This window comes from Vidua macroura, chromosome 10, assembly GCF_024509145.1.
Source record: "Vidua macroura isolate BioBank_ID:100142 chromosome 10, ASM2450914v1, whole genome shotgun sequence".
Taxonomy (NCBI): Eukaryota; Metazoa; Chordata; class Aves; order Passeriformes; family Viduidae; genus Vidua; species Vidua macroura.
This window is the reverse complement of record NC_071580.1, coordinates 9,718,069-9,738,649: the sequence shown is the minus strand read 5'-3', so window position 1 is coordinate 9,738,649 and position 20,581 is coordinate 9,718,069. Positions and strand designations below refer to the sequence as shown.

At 38.7% G+C, this 20,581-nt stretch overlaps 2 protein-coding genes across 2 annotated transcripts in view; one reads left to right on the top strand and one right to left on the bottom strand.

Moving 5' to 3' along the window:
• PSMD1 (proteasome 26S subunit, non-ATPase 1) overlaps positions 1-20,581 on the top strand; it is a 66,737-nt gene that overhangs the window by 25,127 nt on the left and 21,029 nt on the right. The window contains exon 17 of the mRNA XM_053986107.1: positions 19,277-19,391. Coding sequence (XP_053842082.1) covers positions 19,277-19,391 — 115 coding nt within the window. The remainder of the gene's footprint in view (positions 1-19,276; positions 19,392-20,581) is intronic.
• On the bottom strand, positions 49-10,989 carry HTR2B (5-hydroxytryptamine receptor 2B). Its single transcript, XM_053986108.1, has 3 exons — positions 10,060-10,989; positions 3,221-3,421; positions 49-1,204 (listed from the first exon to the last, which is right to left on the bottom strand). The coding sequence occupies exons 1-3, from the start codon at positions 10,367-10,369 to the stop codon at positions 324-326; spliced, it is 1,392 nt and encodes a 463-aa protein (XP_053842083.1). The 5' UTR covers positions 10,370-10,989; the 3' UTR covers positions 49-323.

Sequence of the window (20,581 nt, the reverse complement as noted above, 5' to 3'; positions counted from 1 at the left end):
CACTTTTCTTATAAAGATGTGCTTTGAAGAGATTGAAGGTGATGAGAACTGAAGTCAGATACTTAAACTGATTTAGCTTTTATTTATTTCCCTCTTCTTTAGGGTACAGTTCTGCATGAGTCATTTGTGATGGAATGAAGTTGTGGTTGCCACCATGGGGTTGGGGTTAAAGCAGAGGAGACTTTGGAGGAGAGGAATTAATATAAATTTATAAGATATTGCTTGCATAAATAACAGAAAACAATAGTATTTATACCCTCTTACAGTGCAGTTACCTAGAATAATACATACAGTAATGCTGTAGGGACATGGCTGCCATTCCACTATACATAGCTGACTTGTTCTTCTGTTTTATCAACCTCATTCTCGGTGAGCAGCAACGTATCCAGCAGAATGGCCGATGATGCTTGGATGGGTGAGCTCCTCAGCCTCATTGGGCTCTGGTACATAATGGGGTTAATTCCATTTCTCATCCCATTCATGACAAAGAGCTTGGAATTTTCTGCTACAGAGCTTCTGAAAGAGATCCTGCTGGAGCGCTGCCGAAGGGCCTTGATAGGCTTTGTGGTCCGATAGTTGCAAGTGATGTACCTGCTGAAAGCCTCCCTAAATGTTTTGTTGAAGAGTGTATATACAAGAGGGTTCACTCCTGAGGATACATACCCTATCCAAACAAATATCTCCAGAAGCTTTTGAAAAACCTCCTTATTGCAGGAGTTGCACAGAACTGAGCTGATGTTTGTTATGAAGAATGGGCACCACATCAGCAAGAAAAGAAAAAATACAATCCCCAGAACTTTTGACGCCCTTTGTTCATTGGTTATCGTTTGCATGGACTTCCTCCCAATCATGGATGTCCTGCAGATAGTCATGTCACTGGACAAAGCCTGGTCCTTTCTGGAGCCATTTAGCATGGCCACTTTTTCTGGTGAGGAGGCAGGTGTTGTGTCACGCTGAAAGACTGTGGACACTGTTGACCAGGTGAAGCGCTGAGGCGGCTTGTTGATCAAATAGGCCTTTTTGCGCAGCACTCGGATTGTCAGCAAATAAGTGACGATCATGATAGCAAGAGGAATGAAGAAGGAAGCCACTGATCCGTACAGAATGAAGTCATGAAAACGATCAGGCATCAGGACACACGTGATGTTTGTAGAGTTGCCATTTCCATCCTCAATGCCTCTGATAGGGACCGGAATTGCAATGCCTGTAGGAGAAAAAACAAGTGCTTCAGCAAAGGGTAATCGCTTGCAGTCGCTTCACTGGGCCTGAAGCCTCAGGGTTTCTAAAGAAAGGTAATTCCTGAGCTCTGGAGCAGGCACGGGAGCACAACATGAAGTGTTGAGAGCATCACGTGGCTAATTGGGCAAACATACTTTGTAAGACTTGGCAGTCTGAGCTTTAGCAGAGTGCCCTTTCTAAGGAAATTGGGCCTAACTCGTAGTGATTGAGGAAGCAGTATAAAGGTGCCAACTTTTCAAGTGTAAAACACATGAATTACTTTGACTCTGGTTATTAGAATTAGTATAGCTTTTCTTCCAGTGAAATATGTTTCCCTAATGCCATCTCCCCCTTTTTTTTCCTCTTCCCCAGGGTAACCTTTGCACTTTTTGAAGGGCAGTTTTGTAAATATATAAATCTTGTCTTTCCTTCTTATGTTAACCACATCAAGTGACTGGACACAGCTGATTTTTTTCACCCTGCTCGACTCTTTCATATATACAAGTGGCTAAATAGTTACCAGAATTATGCAGCGTGTGTTTGAGATGGATTTGTTGTTTAAAGTCTCCTGCATATTTAGGAGTGTTTAAATGAGGCTGGCTAGCTCTGTAACTCACCACTCATTTTAAAAAAATGTTAACAGTCTTGTCTTTTAAATGAATTTTTTATAACCACTAAATTACAGTCAGCACTTCATTTGCCAGCAGTCTGGCATTACAACAAAAACAACAGGTTCCTTACTGTCTGGTGAAGGTGATTTGTGCAGTTTTCTGATACCACTTAATGAGATACAGGGATTTACTGTATTTCTCTGCTACTCTGCTCACTGAAGCTGGTTTAAAGCAGCACGAGCAAAATGGGTTACCCTTCAGCAACTTGATCCCTTTCTTAATTAGAAGCACACCATCAGATACAACAAGCATTTAAAATGAAGATTGAATCAAATTAACCTTTGATTTGGAGAACCTGGCTCAGCTGCAGAGTAGCTTTATGTTAGATAAAAAGAAATTGAGAAGTACAGTGCTGTTTAATGGCAATAAATTACATGTTAAAACGTCACATGCTGTGAGTGTCTTGTCATGCTAAGTTTTTGGGGTTTTTTTGGAGGGGGGTGGGTTGGTGATAGCATCTTTTCTCTTATCATCACAGCTCTTCCAGAATTTTTTTCAACTCAGAAATTTGGGGTTTGCCTCAGCCAAGAAGGTGGATTCTCCTATGCATCATTGGCCTTCATAATGCAGAATAATTTTGTTTGGTCTTGCACACAGAGCATACAGCACCAAGGCTGTCTGGAGTATGTATTAAATTATTTGGATTAAATGTTTTCACTTCCTTAGCTCATTTAACAGATTCATTTTTTTAAGCATTAAAGACAGATCATGTGCTACGTGCACATCACAGAGACACTGATATCATAGATGTTTTATGTTGGTATAAACTTCTTCATATAAACTGTTCAGGGTTTGTTGTTTTGATTGTGTGGGGTTTTTTTGTTAGACATCAGCCTTTCTATATGCTGTCTCAGCCTTCAGTGTTAGCCTAGATGTTACCAACCACTGATTTATAGCTTTGCTATAAATAATTAACCCTTTTGTACTTCCTTTATGTGGAATTTTACCAACATCTATTCAAAGCTTAAAATTGTGTTTGGGACAAAATATAGCACCACAGGAACATGAAATCTTGCTTTCCCAGGAGACATACTATGCATGTAGATATTGTTACCTGATTTTTGAACTTTTAGGACCATGAAGAAGAGTGATGATTAATACTCTGACTCAATCCTTGGCCTTTCTGGTGAGCCTAACAAGGAGCAGTGGTTCAGGCAGATTTTTATGATGTAGCTATGTATGATCCAAGAGGTGGACTTTGACCAGCCTGAGTGTTATAGTCCTCCAATCAATAGTACTTGGCCAAATTTTCCATTTTCCTCACATTTTACCTATTGTTTTGGACATTAAAAGCTCCTGTGTTCCTTTCCCAGTTTCCAGGTCTCACATACCTATTGAAATGAGCCAAACCACGATGATTTTGATGATTGTTGTAGCCCATGAATTGTACTGGCTGGCCTGGATTGGCTTTTTTATCGCAATGTAGCGGTCCAGGGAGATGGCACAGAGGTGCATGATGGAAGCTGTGGAAAAGAGGACATCAAGGAACAGCCAGATAGGACACAAGGCAGTTGGTAAAGGCCAGGTATTGTCTGAAAGAGAAAAAAAAAACCTCATTAGAATCTCAAAACTTTTTGAGAACTTTCAGTGTGTCATTTTCCTGTGGCATCAGTACCTTTGAAAAGTTCATAGTACTACAGGAACTGAGCTTTGTCACTGCCTCAGTGACAAAGATGGGTTCTGTCTTACATTTTAATTAGCTCCTAACTGACATGGTTGCTGCCATAATATTCATCAGGCTACTTGTGTGCAATAAACCTTTCCCTGTCTTTTTGTCCTTTTGTGGCTAGGACTCTGGGTTAAAAAGTTTATTAAAAATGGACTGTGACTGGTTCTTGTAAGCCTACTGTTAAATGATTATTTTCAGCTGTTTCTGCTTGATAGTCTTGTGATTCAAGGTTATATTAAATGGAGGAGATAATGAGTCATAGGCGAAGTATTAGTTAGTCATTGTAGAACCACTGTTGAATCTTAGGAGTGATATGGAAGAATCTCGTTCACAAATCTTTAAAATGTTTTTGCTGTGTCACTTGGCCATATACACTTGAACATTAATGTGACAGAGTAGGGCTGTTCTATCCCAGTAATGACTTTACAAAAATTTAACTTTTTTGTGCACATCCTTTTTTTTTGTTTACCCAAGAGCCATGGCTTGGATTTTAAGTCTGGCATCCTGTTTCTTAGAGACAGATAACTTATCTGTCCTTAATATTAATCTTTAGCACAAACATAGGGTCTGTCAACTGCACTTACAAGGGTTTTATAGTGTTCAGATTTCCAAAAGGCTTGTATTTTTGAGAGCTGAGTCTCCCCTGTCAATGTCTACAGTACCAAATGAACTTTAATGGAACTCTGATTATTTTTTAACTGGTCTATTTTCACTAAGAAATAGCTTTTCTTGCAATCCAGTGTGAGCAGTGTTCAGTTTGAGGTGCACTTTAGTGTTGTGTGTCTATAAGGATGTTCTGTAGTCCCAGGGAAGAATGTGTGAACAAGGAAGATTTTTCTATTTCTCACGGTAGAAGTTGATCTACTAAATGTATTTTCCTCCCTTATAAAATTCAACTGTACTCAATCAGTAAGTACATTATTAGTATTGCCAGGGAAATCAGTTGAATGACGACTGGGGGGAAAAACTGCATTTCTAATAATTCAGATTGGTTTTAATTTCCTTGGTCAGCATAAATAGACCTGCGTGCTGAGAACACCAAATGAGCTGGACTTTTATAATGTTCAGTCTTATCAACGTGGTAACATGGCAGTCATTTCAGATTAAAACATTTTTTTGTAACATGACTGATTGATGGAAATGATAACAGTGCTGCTTTGGCTTGAATTACAAACTCCAGTGGATGGAAAATTTTATGAAGACAAACATAGCAAGTACTTGTCTGCACTCTTACCTATGCTGGGAAACCTTCTGTGTTAAACAAAGAGAATAGATGGATGGAGCCCTGAACTGAACCTCGGCCATCCCCAAAGCAGAGGACTCCAGGTGAGGATGATGTAGGTAGTGAGGCAGAAGGGGAAGAGGCAGTCTGCTTTCAATTTATTAACCAGAAAATTTTAGTATCTACCATAATTATTTCCTAAAATAGATTCTATCATTGAAATTATGCTTCAAAAAACTTAGTCTGTCAGGCAGGTATGAGAAAATTATAATTAGTAAATTATGAAACATTTACTCATCTTTAATTTTCATGCCTTGACTTTTAGCTGGAAGTAAGGTATGGTATATTTCTGAAACAGATTTCCTTTAAGAAGAAAAACCAAAATGTTTTGTGGCTCATGTAACCAGCTGTAATTAAAAAAAAAAAAAGACAGTTAAGAGAAGGAACTGATTTGATGGGCTTGAAATGTTTTTGCTCACTGCAGAAAATTGACAGCTTCTTTTGACTTTGTTATGAAGGATTAGTTCAGGTAAAACATGAGCAATAGAAAGTGTGTTCTACAACTTGAAGGATGGCAGATAACATAGCTGGATTTCAAGTGAGCAGCTAATACTTCTTTTGGATAGTACTTGCATGCCATTCCCTGGATTATAACTGCTTTGAGTTCTGGAGAATCCAGTGTAAGAAGTCTTTCCTTTTTTAGTTAATTTACTATTTGCAGAAGAAAATACTTTGCAACAAAAGGCTCTTTTCCTTCTTTGAAATAAAGATACATTTAAATAGTGATCTGATACAAAGCAATCTTGTACATTTTTGACATATAAGAGCTTTTGTGAGTTGACAAGTGCAACTGAACAGAGAAAGCTTCCTATTTTCTTTATTTTTGTCTATTTTTGTACTGGGTGCAGAAGGCAGTAGGTTATCACATTCATGATGTTCTGCTGTATTTGTGTGTACGAGATGCTGGTTTTTGTCCAAGCAAAATCAAAGTAAACTTAAAATGCAATAACTGATAAGAACTGAAGATGATAGTTATTACTCAAATGAAACAAATATCACAAAACTGATACTTTAAAGTGCAGAAGAGTCACACAGTTATCTAGCATTCATTCTGTGGTGTATATTGCTGTAACTTACTTTGATTTCTAAGTTATACCTGCATTAGAAGCTTTGTGCCCATTGTTTGAGGCAATGCTCTGGGCTGAGTTCTTGTGCTTTTCTGGTGATGGTGGTGCTGTCTATCACTGTTGGCCTATTCTATTCGTTTAGGATTAGGGAAATAATGGAATATAAATTTCCTTTCATGACTCAGAAAGCATCTCTGACCCTTGAATGTGATTGTGACCTGCCTGGTTGCTGTCCTGCTTTATAATTCAGAACCTAAAATGAGTATGTCCTGCCAAGTAGTGATACAAAGCCGTTAGTAGATCATACTCAGTTTGGACTGTTCTGATTCTCCTACTATAGATCTACATCATGGAAGTGCAGACCAGAGCATTTACAGACCAGAGATTCTCCACTCCCATTTTTCTTGGGAGCTAATAGGGATTGGATTTGTAGAATTTTTTTAAAATGCCTTGGTCACCTGACAAAGATGCCTGCCTGAAAATTTGGTTTCTCCAGCTGTCAGGTGGTATAACTTACAAAGAAATGCCTTCTTCCTACAAACCTTGTCTCAGATCCTCCCAGCACTGCAGCAGTGCTGCTGTTGAAGATTTTGCTTATTTTGTGTCAAAATAAGACCAAATACATGCTTTAAGATTTGTCTTGCACCTTTGGAGTAATAAAATTAGCTTTTACCGTAACTGTCTACCCTTGATAAATCTTTATTTAAGAAAAGCTTTATTTATAGGAAATACCTTAGAAATGTGTAATCCTTAAAACAAAGTACAGTATAGAAGAGCTGCTCTTGCTGTAAGCCAAAATGTTTTCGGAAAGCTTGAGAGAGAAAGCACTGTGTATGTACATGTATAAGTATGACTGAGAGAAGTCTTTAAATAGACTTGGAAACAATTTTTTCTTCTGCTCTAAGGGCTGCAGAAATGTGTTGCCTGTAAAGGGCCTTGTCATTGTTATATAATAATGCTTTTGCTGAGATGGAAATGAAGACCTTCACACTGTGTGTGTCTGTAGCTGCATATGTGGTGTTCACCCTCAGATACTTGGCTCTGTGGGCTGCCAAGGCCTGGTGTCTCCAGGCTGTTCTCCAGGTTCTTTAATCAAAGTATTTTTTTTTCAGTTAGGCTTACTTTCTGATAAACCCTTGATATCTTTAGATTTGAGATTGTGGAGAGTAGTCCCCGATTAAAGTTTTCTCTGGCAGTTTGCACAAGCAAGAAGGGAAAATTCATTGTGGTTATCATCAGTGATGGGGGAAGATTAGAACTAGTTGCTTGTGATAGATTAAAATAATGGTTTGCAACCTAGGATGATCAGCATTACTTTCTGATTTTAAGTGGATGATTATCAGGAAGAGAGAATGTATTTTAAGAAATGTACATGTGTTGTCTTCAAGTAGCCCATTGCCCACCAAGCTGTGAACATCAGACTTCTACAGGCTTTGCAAATGGGAGGATCTCTCAAGTTTGTTTGCTGATTTCACTATTCAATGAATTTCAGTAGTTCTGAGTGTTAGAAATTCAGGTAAGTGTTTTGAAAGCTAGATTTCAGAGAATGCAGTTATCTCCTAGTGGGCCCTCATTTTTTTTTAAGAAATTATAAATATTTTGCAAGCTATAAAACCTATGAAATGTTTATGTTCTGACACTCACACTCCTAAATTAAAATTGCTGTGTATGCTTGTACCAGAATACTTTTTGGTTGCTCTGCTGAGAATAAATCATGTGCTGCTCATGGCATTACACCTGCAAGTGACTTTACAGATTGTTTTATTTACTTATTTTTAAAAGGGGCAGCTCTTTATTACAGACACAGTCCATTTCTGAAGATTTTTTGGTGAGTGTTCTGTCAGGGTGTGGAGCCAATGCCTGTAGCAGGTTTTGATTTTGAACATCCTATGACACATTAGTTTGTACAGTCAGGATCTTAATGTGACTGCACTTCAGTTCACACCTTTTCCTTCAAATCTTCTCCACATAATTAGATATCAATCCCAAATCGGAAGCATAATATTTGTACTCTGTATCTAGAAGCTGCACCCAGCTCTTCCATTATTATGGAAACATTCCTGTGTGGAGGTGCCAGGAGGCTGGATTTAGTTGGCTGTCTGGCTGTCAATGACTTCTTTGTTCACGTAGTTGTCTGGCTAATGTAGCTTCAAGATCTAGACTTGTTATGTATTTAATGTCTGTTCTGTCTTCATTCCAGTAACTCCTCATGTTTTTGCTCATGCTTTGAACTTCTATAAACACCTCAGCATCTTCTCCCAGTTGGTGAAGAGGCAAAGCAGTTTTTCTGGTTGGCTGCCACAGAGAGACTTGTGTGCAAGAAATTTCAGTTTTAACCACTATTGTGTGGAAGGCGGGTTGTGGTCCTAATTAATTATAATTGATTTTAGTACTTTCTGGTAAATTTGTTGCACCATGAAAGACATTTTTGTTTGACTTTTGAATTAAGATTCCTAGCATGCTTTAAACTGTTTTAACCAGGGTTTAGCAGTGGATTAATTGAGAGATTAAGGAGCAATAGAGTCCTTATGAATTAATAAAGGAAAGATTTGTTAGTCTAGCAGAATGAAAATAATAATAAAATCCAAAACAAGAAAACTCCACCACTGCCAAAAACCTACTCCACAAAATCCAGGATTTGCCTTCCCTTTATATTGATTGCTAGTAAATACTAGTATTTTTTATGGCTGGTAGCTTTATTGTTATTATGTAATGAGACCTTGAGCAGGCACTAAGCATCCATGGGTAAGTATGGAAATGCATATCTGCTTCTTGCCTCCCACTCATGTGCACATACATGACATACCAATGTTTTGTGTGACTGTTTTTTTGAGTTAGAAATCACTGTCTCAGTTATGTACATTCAGTTTTCTTTTTAGAAACTATTGCTTAGGAAAAAAAAATCCCTATTCTATGATCTCAATGCTGAATTCTGACCTCCTGTTCACAATTCTGTTTAGGGAGAAGTCTGTAACACACAGAAATTCTCAAGGCATTTAATGAATGAATAAACACATTTGTTAATAAAGTGATACCAGTTTTCTGTACAGAAACTACTGATGGCCTTTCTGAAATACAGTTTATGATTGTGTTTGCTTGATGCTCAGGCAACTCTTAGAGTCTAGCCTAGGAAAGATGAACTCCTCCAGCCTTTCTTACGACCCAGTGTACCTTAAAAGTAATTATATAAATAATTAATTTATTGAAAAACCTGACTCACTGATTTTTTTCCCCAAATATGATATGAAAATAAACAATTTAAAATGTATTCTTAAAGAACATTTAACAGTAAAAGAGAGACACTTTCCCATGGAGTTGCCTCTAATTAGTTGTCAGAAGCAGTATCTGAAATAAAGCTAGATGTGAGAGGCTGTGGAAAAATCATGCTTGTTCTGTAGTGACTAACGAGAAAGAAATTGTCACATCCACTGTTTGTTCATGTGAAAAAGATCTATTTTATTTCATATGAAGCAGACTAAATGACAAATACGTATCTCAAACATTAGGTATCTGGATTGAGGCTTCCTTGGCTTGACAGATGATTTACTTGTGATGTCTTATGAACCTGTGGCTTTCCCCAGGGTGGGAGGAAATCAGTTGCTCTGAAACCAGTGCTGACAAAGTTTGTTGTTACTGATAGTGCCAGGGACCAACTCTGACTGACCATGTAAATACATGACTGCTCATGGAGTCAATACTCAGGTAAAATCAGGTGCATTACTCATAGAAAGTTCAAAACCTGTTCAGTGTACTAAACAGATACCTAGCCTTGATTTCAAGTTTTTTAAGAGAATAGCGCCTGCAATTAGTGTAATATAATACAACAAATACCATCATTGTGCTGATGTTGTTAAAAATTATATTACACTGTGCAAAATGTAATTCCCTGTGCTTCAGCTCATATTTGAATATTTTTAAGTCTTGGATGGTTTTTGAATAGTTTGTTTCAAAGGAAAGAATATCCACATAGTTGCACTTCCCATGAAGACATTAGGCTGTACTAAGGTGAGAGGGAGAGAAGATTTGGCAGCCCTCATCCAAGTGATTTTTAATATTGCAATGCTGGAAAGCAAACAACTTTTTTGTTTAAATTAGACCTCCCAAAATTGTACCCCATATGCAAACCTGATGAAACAAACATGCTGCACTTACCAAATAATATTATGAGAAGGGCAATTGGCATCACAAACAGACCCACGAGCAAATCTGCCACCGCCAAGGATGTCAGAAAGTAGTTGGTAGCATATTGCAACTTCTTCTCCAGGGACACCGCCAGAATGACAAGTATGTTCCCCCCAATGGTGGGGATTATCAGCAGGAGGATCAGCAATGCTGCCCAGTGCACTTTGTTTCCTTGTTCCTCACTTGGGTAGTCCTGCTTGGGTGCTCCTGTTACTGAGAGAGGCGACAAAGATCCATTGCCAGCTCCAGATCCGTTCAAGGACTGTAACGGATGGGACATTTTTGTGTGCCGAGGAATGTCTTCAGGGGCTGTATTTTGCACAGGAGTTGCGTACGGTGTAAGAGTTCTCTGTTCCTCTCTGGTCCAGGATGGTCCTGAAGATAGGCCAGCATGGTCAGTGTAGTGAACTGGTCATCTGCTATTTTGAGATACTGTAACCATGTCCGAGCTGGTATCCAATTTTTTTATTCTATGCCTTGCTGGGTGCAAAAGAGTTTTAGAAATTAAAGTCCTGTCTTGTGTCCATCTCTGGTTGGTAGGGTTCAGGGGTCTGGTCTCCCCTTTATAGCGATGTTCAGATTTCAGAAGATTAAAAGGAAAAAATGAGTAGCTGTCAAAAATAAGCAGTGCATTAGCTTCCTTTTTTTTTTTTTCCCTGCAGCAGTAAAAAGTGATAGATGAGTCTGAATACAAAACAACTCCCTTTAGGTGCAGTCTATGTAGATTTGCTCCTTCTGAGTACAAACTGATGCAGAGGCAGATGCTCGAGTTGTGTATGTGCAACTCCTCCTCTCCCGAGTGTCTAGTCTCCAGCAGCATGTGCGTAGGCAGACAGCAGTTCCCATATTTCCCCTTATTAAGAATCCTATTTCTCCTCAGAGGGTAACCCCAAAAATATCTTCAGAAATTATGTATGAGCTTTCCGTTTTAATCTCAGAACTTCCTAATTTATCAGGTGAGGGTCAGGAAGCTGCAGACAATAAAACACTGCTGACAGTCTCAAGGGGACTGTAGAGATTTATCGAACTGAGACATCTAAATTTACTCTTTACTAGAAGGGGTCGCGGTGAGTAAAATGCTTGTTTTTGTAATCTGAGCAAGGCTTTTATTAAGCACAGCCCGTTCTCTTCCTCTATCTGTCTCTGTCAACTCTGCTAAAGACTTAAGGCTTGCATTTCCCTCTTCAAGCAGAGACTCAAACAGCTGTCCCGACATTAAGCTGAACAAATGCTCAGTTACTGAAAAGATTTGATGTGTTGCAGTTTTCAGGTGAAGAAAGCCTTACCTCTTTCTCTTGCATTTTAGTAGAGTTCACTTTGCATCCAGGAAGATCCTTTATAATATTCTTTTTAGTCATATGGTGGAAGTTGAGATTTTTCACTACTTTCTAGAAAGCAAGTTGTTCGTTTGCTTTTGGCTTTTATAATATTTCTGAAGCTTGTCTCTTTGTGTGCTTTTTTTTAGCACATTTCTTCTATTATAAATAAAGATTAAGAATTTCTATTTTGGGAAAACTGTATTTCTTCTCATCCAGGTATTTTCTCCGACCCTGAAATGGAGGAGAAGAATAATTCTTACCACATGTAAAAAAGGATAGAAATAAGGTTGTATCGCTTTTGCTGTCCTTTAACTTCCATTCTTTGTTGATTCTACTTAGATGATCAGCAGAGTCTGTATGCAGCTCTCTCTTTGTTCACAAGCAAAGCTCGCAGTTTGCTGCTACCCTTGTTTCTTGATTGACTCCTTCCAGTGTGTCCAGCTCCAGTGTTTGAAAAGCAGGGAAGTGAGTGGGTGGGGGGGTTTGGCTGGAAACCAGACAGAGAGGGTTAATTGATTCACTGCTCCAGCACTACAGTGTGTGCTCCCTGGAGCTGTATCAGGATGTGCAGGTCCTGGAAATTACCCTTCACACTACAACGTTCTGTCTCTGTGCGCCGTAGTGTCTTTCTGTCTGTCTGCTGCTCGCTCTCTGGGCTCACTTGCTTTCTAGATGGAAGCACAGTTAACCCTAAAAAGTTCTGCCTGTAAACACTCCAGGTTTTTTCCTGGAGTTAACCCTAAAAAGTTCTGCAGCCCTGTAAACACTCCAGGTTTTTTCTTGCCTAACTTTATAAATGTATTGTCTAGCACACTTAAAGTGTGTGCACTGTTACTTTAAAACTTTCCTTCTGCAGCTGCTTTTTATTATCCTGAGTGTTCTCTTTTGTTACCTTCCAACTTTCAGTCAGATGTGTGTATAGCCTCAGCGTCATCTTATACTTCTGCATTAAAATGGAAATAGAGTTCACTTCCAAGGATATTAGCTGCAAAATTGTGTAATAAGTCCTTGAGTAAAGGCCAGAATAGACCATGAGATCATGGTTTGACCCTCTGTATGACACCAGCCATTACATTCCATGAATTGCTAGTGCTTACCAGCCTTGAGCTGGAAATCAGGTCCATAGTGAACTGTGCATCAATTTCTATTTCTTTAAAAAAGAAAAAAAAAATCTATCTCTAGAATGCAGGTAATGTGGGGCCAAAAAGAGAATGCTGCTGTCAGAAATTAACAGAAATACTTAGTATATTCAGATCATACAATAGAATTTTTAGTAGCTTTAACTTGTTCCTTACTTTTCCTGTTTAAAGGAAATTGTCAGTAAGATTCCATGCTGTATTTATTTACATTTGAGAGTTGATTTCTTTATTAATCAGAAAAGTATATATTACAAAAATAAAGATTAATCCAGCTATGGCAATATTGTTTCCTTATCTGGCCACCTCCCTATTGTCACCACTGACAGTACTGAGGGAGCAGAGCACATGAAAACATATAAAAAATGGAAATTGAGACAGGACAATACCTTATTTGGCTAATGGGCATTTGGATTCAGTTTTTCTTAAGCTCCACTATGTCTAATCAACTTCTGGTTTATATTTTATAAATCTTGAAGGATATCCTGACATTAATCTAGCTGTACTTGAAGTTTTTACTGCAGATTGTTCTGATGAAAGCTAATGAGTACATTTATATCTAGTTGAAAAGGAAATTATTCTTAAAATACAGATAAAACCAATTATCTTAGGAACTTGCAGATGATGATACAAGTTTAGTGTTAGGTTGGCTTGCAAGCATTTTTACCTCTTTGGTGCATTGTTTAATTTCAGAGAGATGAAAAACATACCTGCCCTTTATGATGTTTTCTGACCTTTACCAGGTTTGAATCATTTGAGAAACACATCCTGCTCTATATCTATTACAGACTTGCAACAGGTTCTTCACTGTATCTTCTGGCCAGGCTTTTTGTGCAGGCCACTGTCCTGCCCCTGTGTCCAGCTCTTCTCCCATGCTAATGATGATAAACCTTAAATCTTGCTAGACCCCACTCCTGGTCCACTGTAAACTGATATATATAATATATAATATATAATATATAATATATATACTGATATTATATATTAAATAGATACTGGTTTTATTTCCTATCCCTTGCTGTTGCTTCAGTTTTCAAACTGCCAGTGTGATTTTACAGAGCCATGTCCCCATCAGATATGAGCTGTCTCTGGTGAGTGCTGTTCAGTCAGTACATATCATTCAAGTTCACTTGCTGTGCTGTGCATGAGATAGTTGCAGGAAATTCCTGGTTTGGGAATAGTTGGGATCATTTTTGTCCAGAGAGAGAGGCGAAATATTTAGTCTACTCTGAATATATCAGTTTGTTGCATTTTTCTCTGCAGGTTTTCTGTTTTCTATATTTCCCTTTCTGTTGCACATCCCCTCCTCCAGAAATGACCACAAACTGTGTAGTTAATATCTGCATTTCTCCTTTGTTAACTCATTCATGGATGAAATGAAATTTCTGTTAAGCTTTTTTTTTTTTTTAATTGCCACTGCACCACTAAAACAACTTATGAAAATAGTTCTGTATAACATGATTCATTCATGACCAACAGTTTTAAAAGTTATAAATATTTAGACTCTTTTGAAATATGACTGGGGACACTTAATGAGGAATTTAGAAGATATATTTGACATTGTTCTTCAATTCTCTGATGTTTCATTTTTCAGTGAGTTGTATACTCCTTAAATATTTAGACTAAAAAATAAGTGCATGTTAGTGATGCTTCAGATGCTTCCATTTTTAGTCTCAATTGTGAGACCAGTGTGAGGAGTTTTTTTGAGTATTCTGTATATTTACTTACTGATGTGACAATGTATTTTTATATATGTGGAGTTTCATATTTAAAAATTGCTGAAATATAAAGAAAAATGACAGTAATGCATTAACCTTGAAGATGTGCAGCTTACGGGATTGGAGATAAAGTACTCAAAGCATGTGGTTTTAACTGATCTGTGATCTAAGACACTTGAAGTGGAATGTGCTTCAAGATATGGCAATCTGAGCTTTTAGTTTATCTTGTTGCATGTGTCCTGGAGGAAAAAAGATTACAGTGGATTGTTTAGAGTCAGTGTAGCTGTGATCCTCAACTTTCAGTAGCTCAATAAGGCTCTTGGAGGCAAAGCCTAATGAGAAGTACAATATCAGCAGATGTTGCAATTGTAAAGACTTTCAGAAAAAAAACAGTTTAGGTCAACACCATGGACAGAAAGAGATTCTGACCACCTTCTGTGTCCAGCTGACCTGGGTGGTTTTTTTTCATATTAGTCTGTGTTAACAACCAACATACTGGTTTTCATTCTGTTAATTGTTGCACTGGAAGCTTAAGAAAAGCTTTCTTTCATCTCTCATTGGAAGTAATGAAGAATGCAAAATTATCCTTGGTTTCTCAGAAATTCTAGGCTACTTACAAGCTAAGTATCAGCTTTTAAAGGAGAGAATATGACATTTGTGTGTATATTTATATATCTCCAAGAAATAACAGCTCCAGAAAGGAGTTCAGAGTTGAGGCTAAGGCAGCTAGGCTGGAGGCAGGCAGCTCATCTGTGTTTTCACTGGTTCTAGTTTCTGGAAAGATTCAAAATCCATAGTGTAGGGTGTTTGTTTCTTGTGGAGGTTTCAAGAGCAACCAGTTGGTGAGTAAAACTAATAAAATGCCAGCTGTTATGTTTTGTGAGAATCTCTTATTGCTGTCTTGGTGCATCTTTATTTTTCTTTATGATCCTGTTTGACTTCTGAAACAAACCAAACTGGATCTTGGAGGAAGTCCTTCATCTGCAGCCCATTTATCACAACAGTAAAACTTATCCTGATGTAGGGTGGAAACAAAACTGTAGCTGACTACACTGTTGAAGTCCCATGGAAGAAACTTCTTGAGATTTTTGGCTTCTTTATTAATTTAGTTTCCTGGTAACAGAACAAAGTTGAAGCTAGTTATGATGTTGGGGTTTTTTGTGTACAGGTCTGGGTTCACTGACGTCTGTGGTTTCATGGCTTATGTAGGAGCAGCTGAGCAATTTTCAGATAAAATGAAGGAAATAATTGGGCCATTTTTTTGTCATCATTTTGCTGTTGTAGTAAAGTGTAATTGCAAAAGCACACTGCTTGAGTAAAACCAGTGTTAGGAAAAAAGGAAGGAACCAGTGCATTAAAGATAATTTGGTTTTCAAAAATAGACATTGCCTATTTTTCTAAGATACACAGTCCAGTTTAGAGACATGCCTTAGGCTTTAATGTAGGAATTTTAAGATGAAATTACTGGACTGTGTGATGGGAAGGTCATGCTAGAGGACTATGGTACATTGCTTCTGTCCTCAAAATATATCAAATCTACTCCAGGCTTAGAATTTTTACTGTGACTTTAAAGAGGGGAGGAAAAAATTGTGTCTGGAGATAAAATGTCCGCCCACTGAATCTCCAAATGTTATTCTGGTATTTCATGTGATGTTATTTTCTGTGTTTAACTTGCAGTAATGACAGATATCTGTATTAGGACTGAGTAGGAGTAGCAGGTTGCTGAGTGTGACTTGTGACAAACCATTTCTCTTTTTTAGTAGTGTTATTAAGATTTCTCACACTATTCATTATTTCTCTCCATCTGCCACCAGAGGTTTCTACTTCTGTAACTACATTGATTCAGCCATCAGCAGTCAGCAGAGTGCTGAAGGTCTCCAGCAGGGAGCCAGAAGGGTGGACCTGGTTTGGGAGTCTGTGTGGGGCTTGCTACCAGTGAAGCAGAAATTTCCTCCATCAGCAGGGGGACTGTCCCTCTTCCCTCTGGATTGTGCTGAAGGTCACGTCAGCAGCTCGAGGAGCTGTGCTCTCAGTGAAGGGCCAGGGGGAGGAGAACATGGTCAGTTTTAAACATAGTCCCCAACTGGATTACCCAGATGGAAGTAATACCCATGGGAGCACAGTTGCAGCCTGGGACTGCTTATGAGGGCTTTCTAACTTTTCTTTTGATCACTTGACAGAATTGTTTTATAAATTTTATGGAGTGTGGGTTTGGGTTTATATGGGCTGACCTTTGGCAACACTGTGTAGGACTTTGTAATTACAAACATCTCAGCAATAAAGGAGTAAGCAAATGTTACTGCTTAAGCATTGATGCCAACAATGCTCTTGTGCACTGAGGTCCTGTTCCTCCAATACACACTTTTGCAAGACTCTTTCCCACTTTTTGATCTGCCCCCTAGATCTCTGTTAAGTGAGAAGACATTTTTTTAAGATTAAGGTTTTGAGAAAACTGAGGAAAGTGGTGGGACCTGTTCAGTTGCTGCAACTCCCAAAGTGGATTTATGGAAGGCCTCCTGTCAAAATGTTTGACAGTTTTATGGATCTATTTGAGATAAAAGTGTTTCAGATAATGGCCACAAATAATTTACATCTGGCTGAGAATTCAAAAATCAATTAGTGTACATTAATCCTGATTTTATAATAAAAACTGTGTTAGAACTTCTGAGCCTGCAGACACAAATGTGTGTCCAAGTTAGTGATTCTATAAAATCTAGCTTTCTGAACAGGAATTTAATGATTAATGCTTCAGAGTGCATAATCACATCTTTGCCAGAAAGTGTTTTTCTCTTATTTGGTTCACAATATGCTTGTTTAACATTATCTGAAGTAAAGCAAACACAAAGGTGTTAAGGGTCTTTGTGCAAGAGCTGAAGTCTTCTGTGCAGCTGAATGCTTGGCCTCATGTATGATGGGATTTGTGTCTCCTGGTCTCCACATCAACTCATTTCAAAGAAAACATTGTCTAAGCTGTTATTTGAGCAAGAGACTGATAGATAGTTTTAAATGTGTCTTTTAGTTTGTCATCTTCATTCATAGGGCAATACAGAATTGTTCTGTTGCCCAGCTTTTCTCCCTTTCTTAACATCTGTCATCATGGCTTCATCTTAGAGGCAGCAGTTTCCAGCAGCTGGTGTTTCCTTCTCTCTTGTGTTTTGTTTTGGTTTTCTTTTTTTGCTGCTGTTGAAGGCCGGGGGGGGGTTGTAAGGTGATGTTGGCAGGTGGGATTCTTTCCTCATGTGGATGCTTTGGGAAGACTCAGATGGAAGTAGTAGGTGGGGGAAGATGTAGGTGCTTGTTGCCATTACTGCTGAGGAATGGAGTAGCCTCTGAAGCCTGGGTGCCTTTGGGCCCCTTGAGCACTTCTGGAGGAGGACTGGAGCCTGTGTGGTGGTGCTGCCTGTCTGTGGTCAGCTGGAGTAGGGAAGAGGAGTGCAAAGAGGAGTTCAGGACTAGCTGTCAGAGGAGACCATGGGAAAGTGTTGAAACAGGAATAGCTAGAGTAGAAATGAATTGATTATGTGTGTAGAGTATAACTGAAGTATGAGTGTGTCATTATATGAACATGTCTTCTGTCCCCTGTTACAATGAAAGAAAAGAATGAACTAGATTGTTGCTCAAAGTCTTTTTCGTTACTGTTTTTTATGATTCAGCTATTCATTTAAATAAAACCCATGCTGGAGTATATTCTATAGTGGTTTTTCTCTCTTGAGTTGTTGAGTGCCTTGACAGGCAATGATTTTACATGATGCCATTATTCCTGTGTACAAGCAGGTACTGCTGCCACCCTCCACCCTCCATCTTTCAATGTAGCAGATGTAGGAAAGGAAGTGAAGACTAATGTGCTCTTGCCTTCTTCCTAGGTACATTTTAGTCTGAAATCAGTTTAGAGCAGAAGTAAATGGCTTGCAAGACTGCTTATAAGATTGTGAATGTGACAGTTAAAATGCTAGTCTGAGCTGCAAGACACAGTGAGATGGCATGAAGAGCCAGATGATGTTCACTCTATAAACAGATATAATGAAATCACATACAATTTATAGTTTTACATCTTTCTTCTTCATGAGCGTTTCCTTACCAACTGCATTCCTGCATTGCTCTTCTGTTCATTGTGCCATGAGACTCAGTATGCTGAAATTGGCAGTATTTGATATTATGGAGTGGTTTGTATGGCATTAAAATTAAACCAGGGATAAATATGACCATGAAGATACAAAGGAACCCAATATTTACAAAGCTGTTTGCATGAGCAACGTATGCTTCTGGCTGTGGGAAATTAAGGCTCTCTTTCATCTTCCAGCACTGGGCTGGAAGTTTTGTTGCTGTAGTGACCAGCAGGACACTGGTTCCCAGCTGGCGAGGCATAGAGCATATATACTCATTTCAGATCTCTTAAAAGGCAGCAACAGTCCCAGCATGACACTGTAAGGAGGCAGCAGTAGACATTGCTCATAAACTGATTGGAAGTGTGTGTTGTATCAGCATTTCCTCCTGTGCTGTGATTTACAGCAGTAGGTGGGGGTGAGGAGGAGTTGGCAGAAGCTGTGATTGCAAAAGGGAGTTTGGGACCCACCAACCTTGAAGGTTGATTGAATACTGGAGGTGAGTTTTGTGTCTACTGATGGGAAATTTAGTGCTGTGTGTCTTGTGGAGGGTAAACCTCTGCTAGTGGAAAGCCTGTCAAAAAGGCATGATTTCTGGAGATAAAGACTTCAGCCTCAATAGATACATCATTCTGCTGGATGATCTTTTAAAGGCAGAAAATAAGCAGTAAGGAAGAATTCAGTAGTGGGAACTGTGTGTGATTATCTGCAGTGATAGGGAAGTTTATTAATGTGTTTATTAATTTGTTCTCTTAGCCCATTTGTTCCTCCCCTCTGGTTAAGTTTTGAGAAATGAAAAAATGCACAGTCTGGAAGAACGATTTGAAATTTTCAGATATGAACAGAATTAAGTCGCCATATTTTGAATAACACTAATAATAAACAATATTCTTTTTTTTGCCTTTCTCTAGGACTCCAGAGCAGTGTCCAAGCGTGGTTTCTTTGCTGTCAGAGAGCTACAATCCCCACGTGCGTTATGGGGCTGCCATGGCTTTGGGGATCTGCTGTGCAGGCACTGGAAACAAGGTGAGGGCCAGAAAGGAGCAGCTGTGGCCAAGACTGTTCCTGCTCCCTCCTGCGACAGACACATTGTGTGCAGACATCACACATGCAGATGGATTTCTCACCCATGTACACCACCAGCCAGCTGGAGTATAGCACTACTTTAAATTCTTTAACTTTTCTGGGCATAGAGTTTCTTTTCCTGCTTGTACAGAATAGGTAAATTAGAATGTGTTTATACATTACTGCCACATTCTTGAAATTCTGTCTTCAAAATTTTTCTTAGAGTTTTCTTACTGTCAAGTTGCCACTGAACTTTAAATCTATGTTCAGTACTCCAAAATCAATACTTCTTTGCCCTTGGAGTGCCAGTGAAAGGAAAACAGCAGATGTTTTGCTTAACTTCTAGCTCTTTTCATCTTTCCTGTGATACACGATTTATGGAAGATCCATGTAGTAAAGCCAAGTGCAATGAAATTTAATTAAATGTTTTGTAGTTTCAGGAGTGTAATTAACAACAAGTACATTTTATGTATTCTCACTTTTTAAGTATCAGTGAGGGTAAATTCTCATGGATGGTGACAGACCATTTATAGTAGGATTCCGCTTCTGCTGAGGGACGTGAACACTCATTGGAACAAGCAGCAAGGAAACGGGAATAAGCTCCCTCTATTTCTCCCACATGTGTATAATAATCTGTAGTGGTACAGAATTGCAGTTTCAGAACAGGTGCACAGACAAAGTAATATGTCATGCTTCTGAGTCTTTGATAAATCTCTTGTTTATCTGTCTCATCTCTTCCTGTATTAAACCTTTGGTCTGTGGCTCTTGCGTGAGCGCTCCCGAGTGTCACTTGTGCTGCCAAAAGCACAGAATGCTGACGTGCACTGCCTGCCATCTTTAGTAGCTAAAGCATGCAGATTTGAAAGCAGATCTGAGAGTCCTATTTTTATCCAGGTCGCTTTATTCTCAAGTGGAAGGTGGAATCAAGGAGTTAGTTATTTTTAACCTGCTGCATCTGACAAGTTAATTTAAGTGGAAATGCTTTTAGTCGCAAGAATGAGTCTTGTTTTATTTCCAGATACATTGTATGATGACCTAAACCATCTGATTACACAGAGACATGTCTTGCAGAGCTTCTATTAGTAGGTTTTGAAGGCCCAAATAGATTCAGTTTTGGAGATCAAGAAGTTCCGCGTTTTGTCATAGTGGGT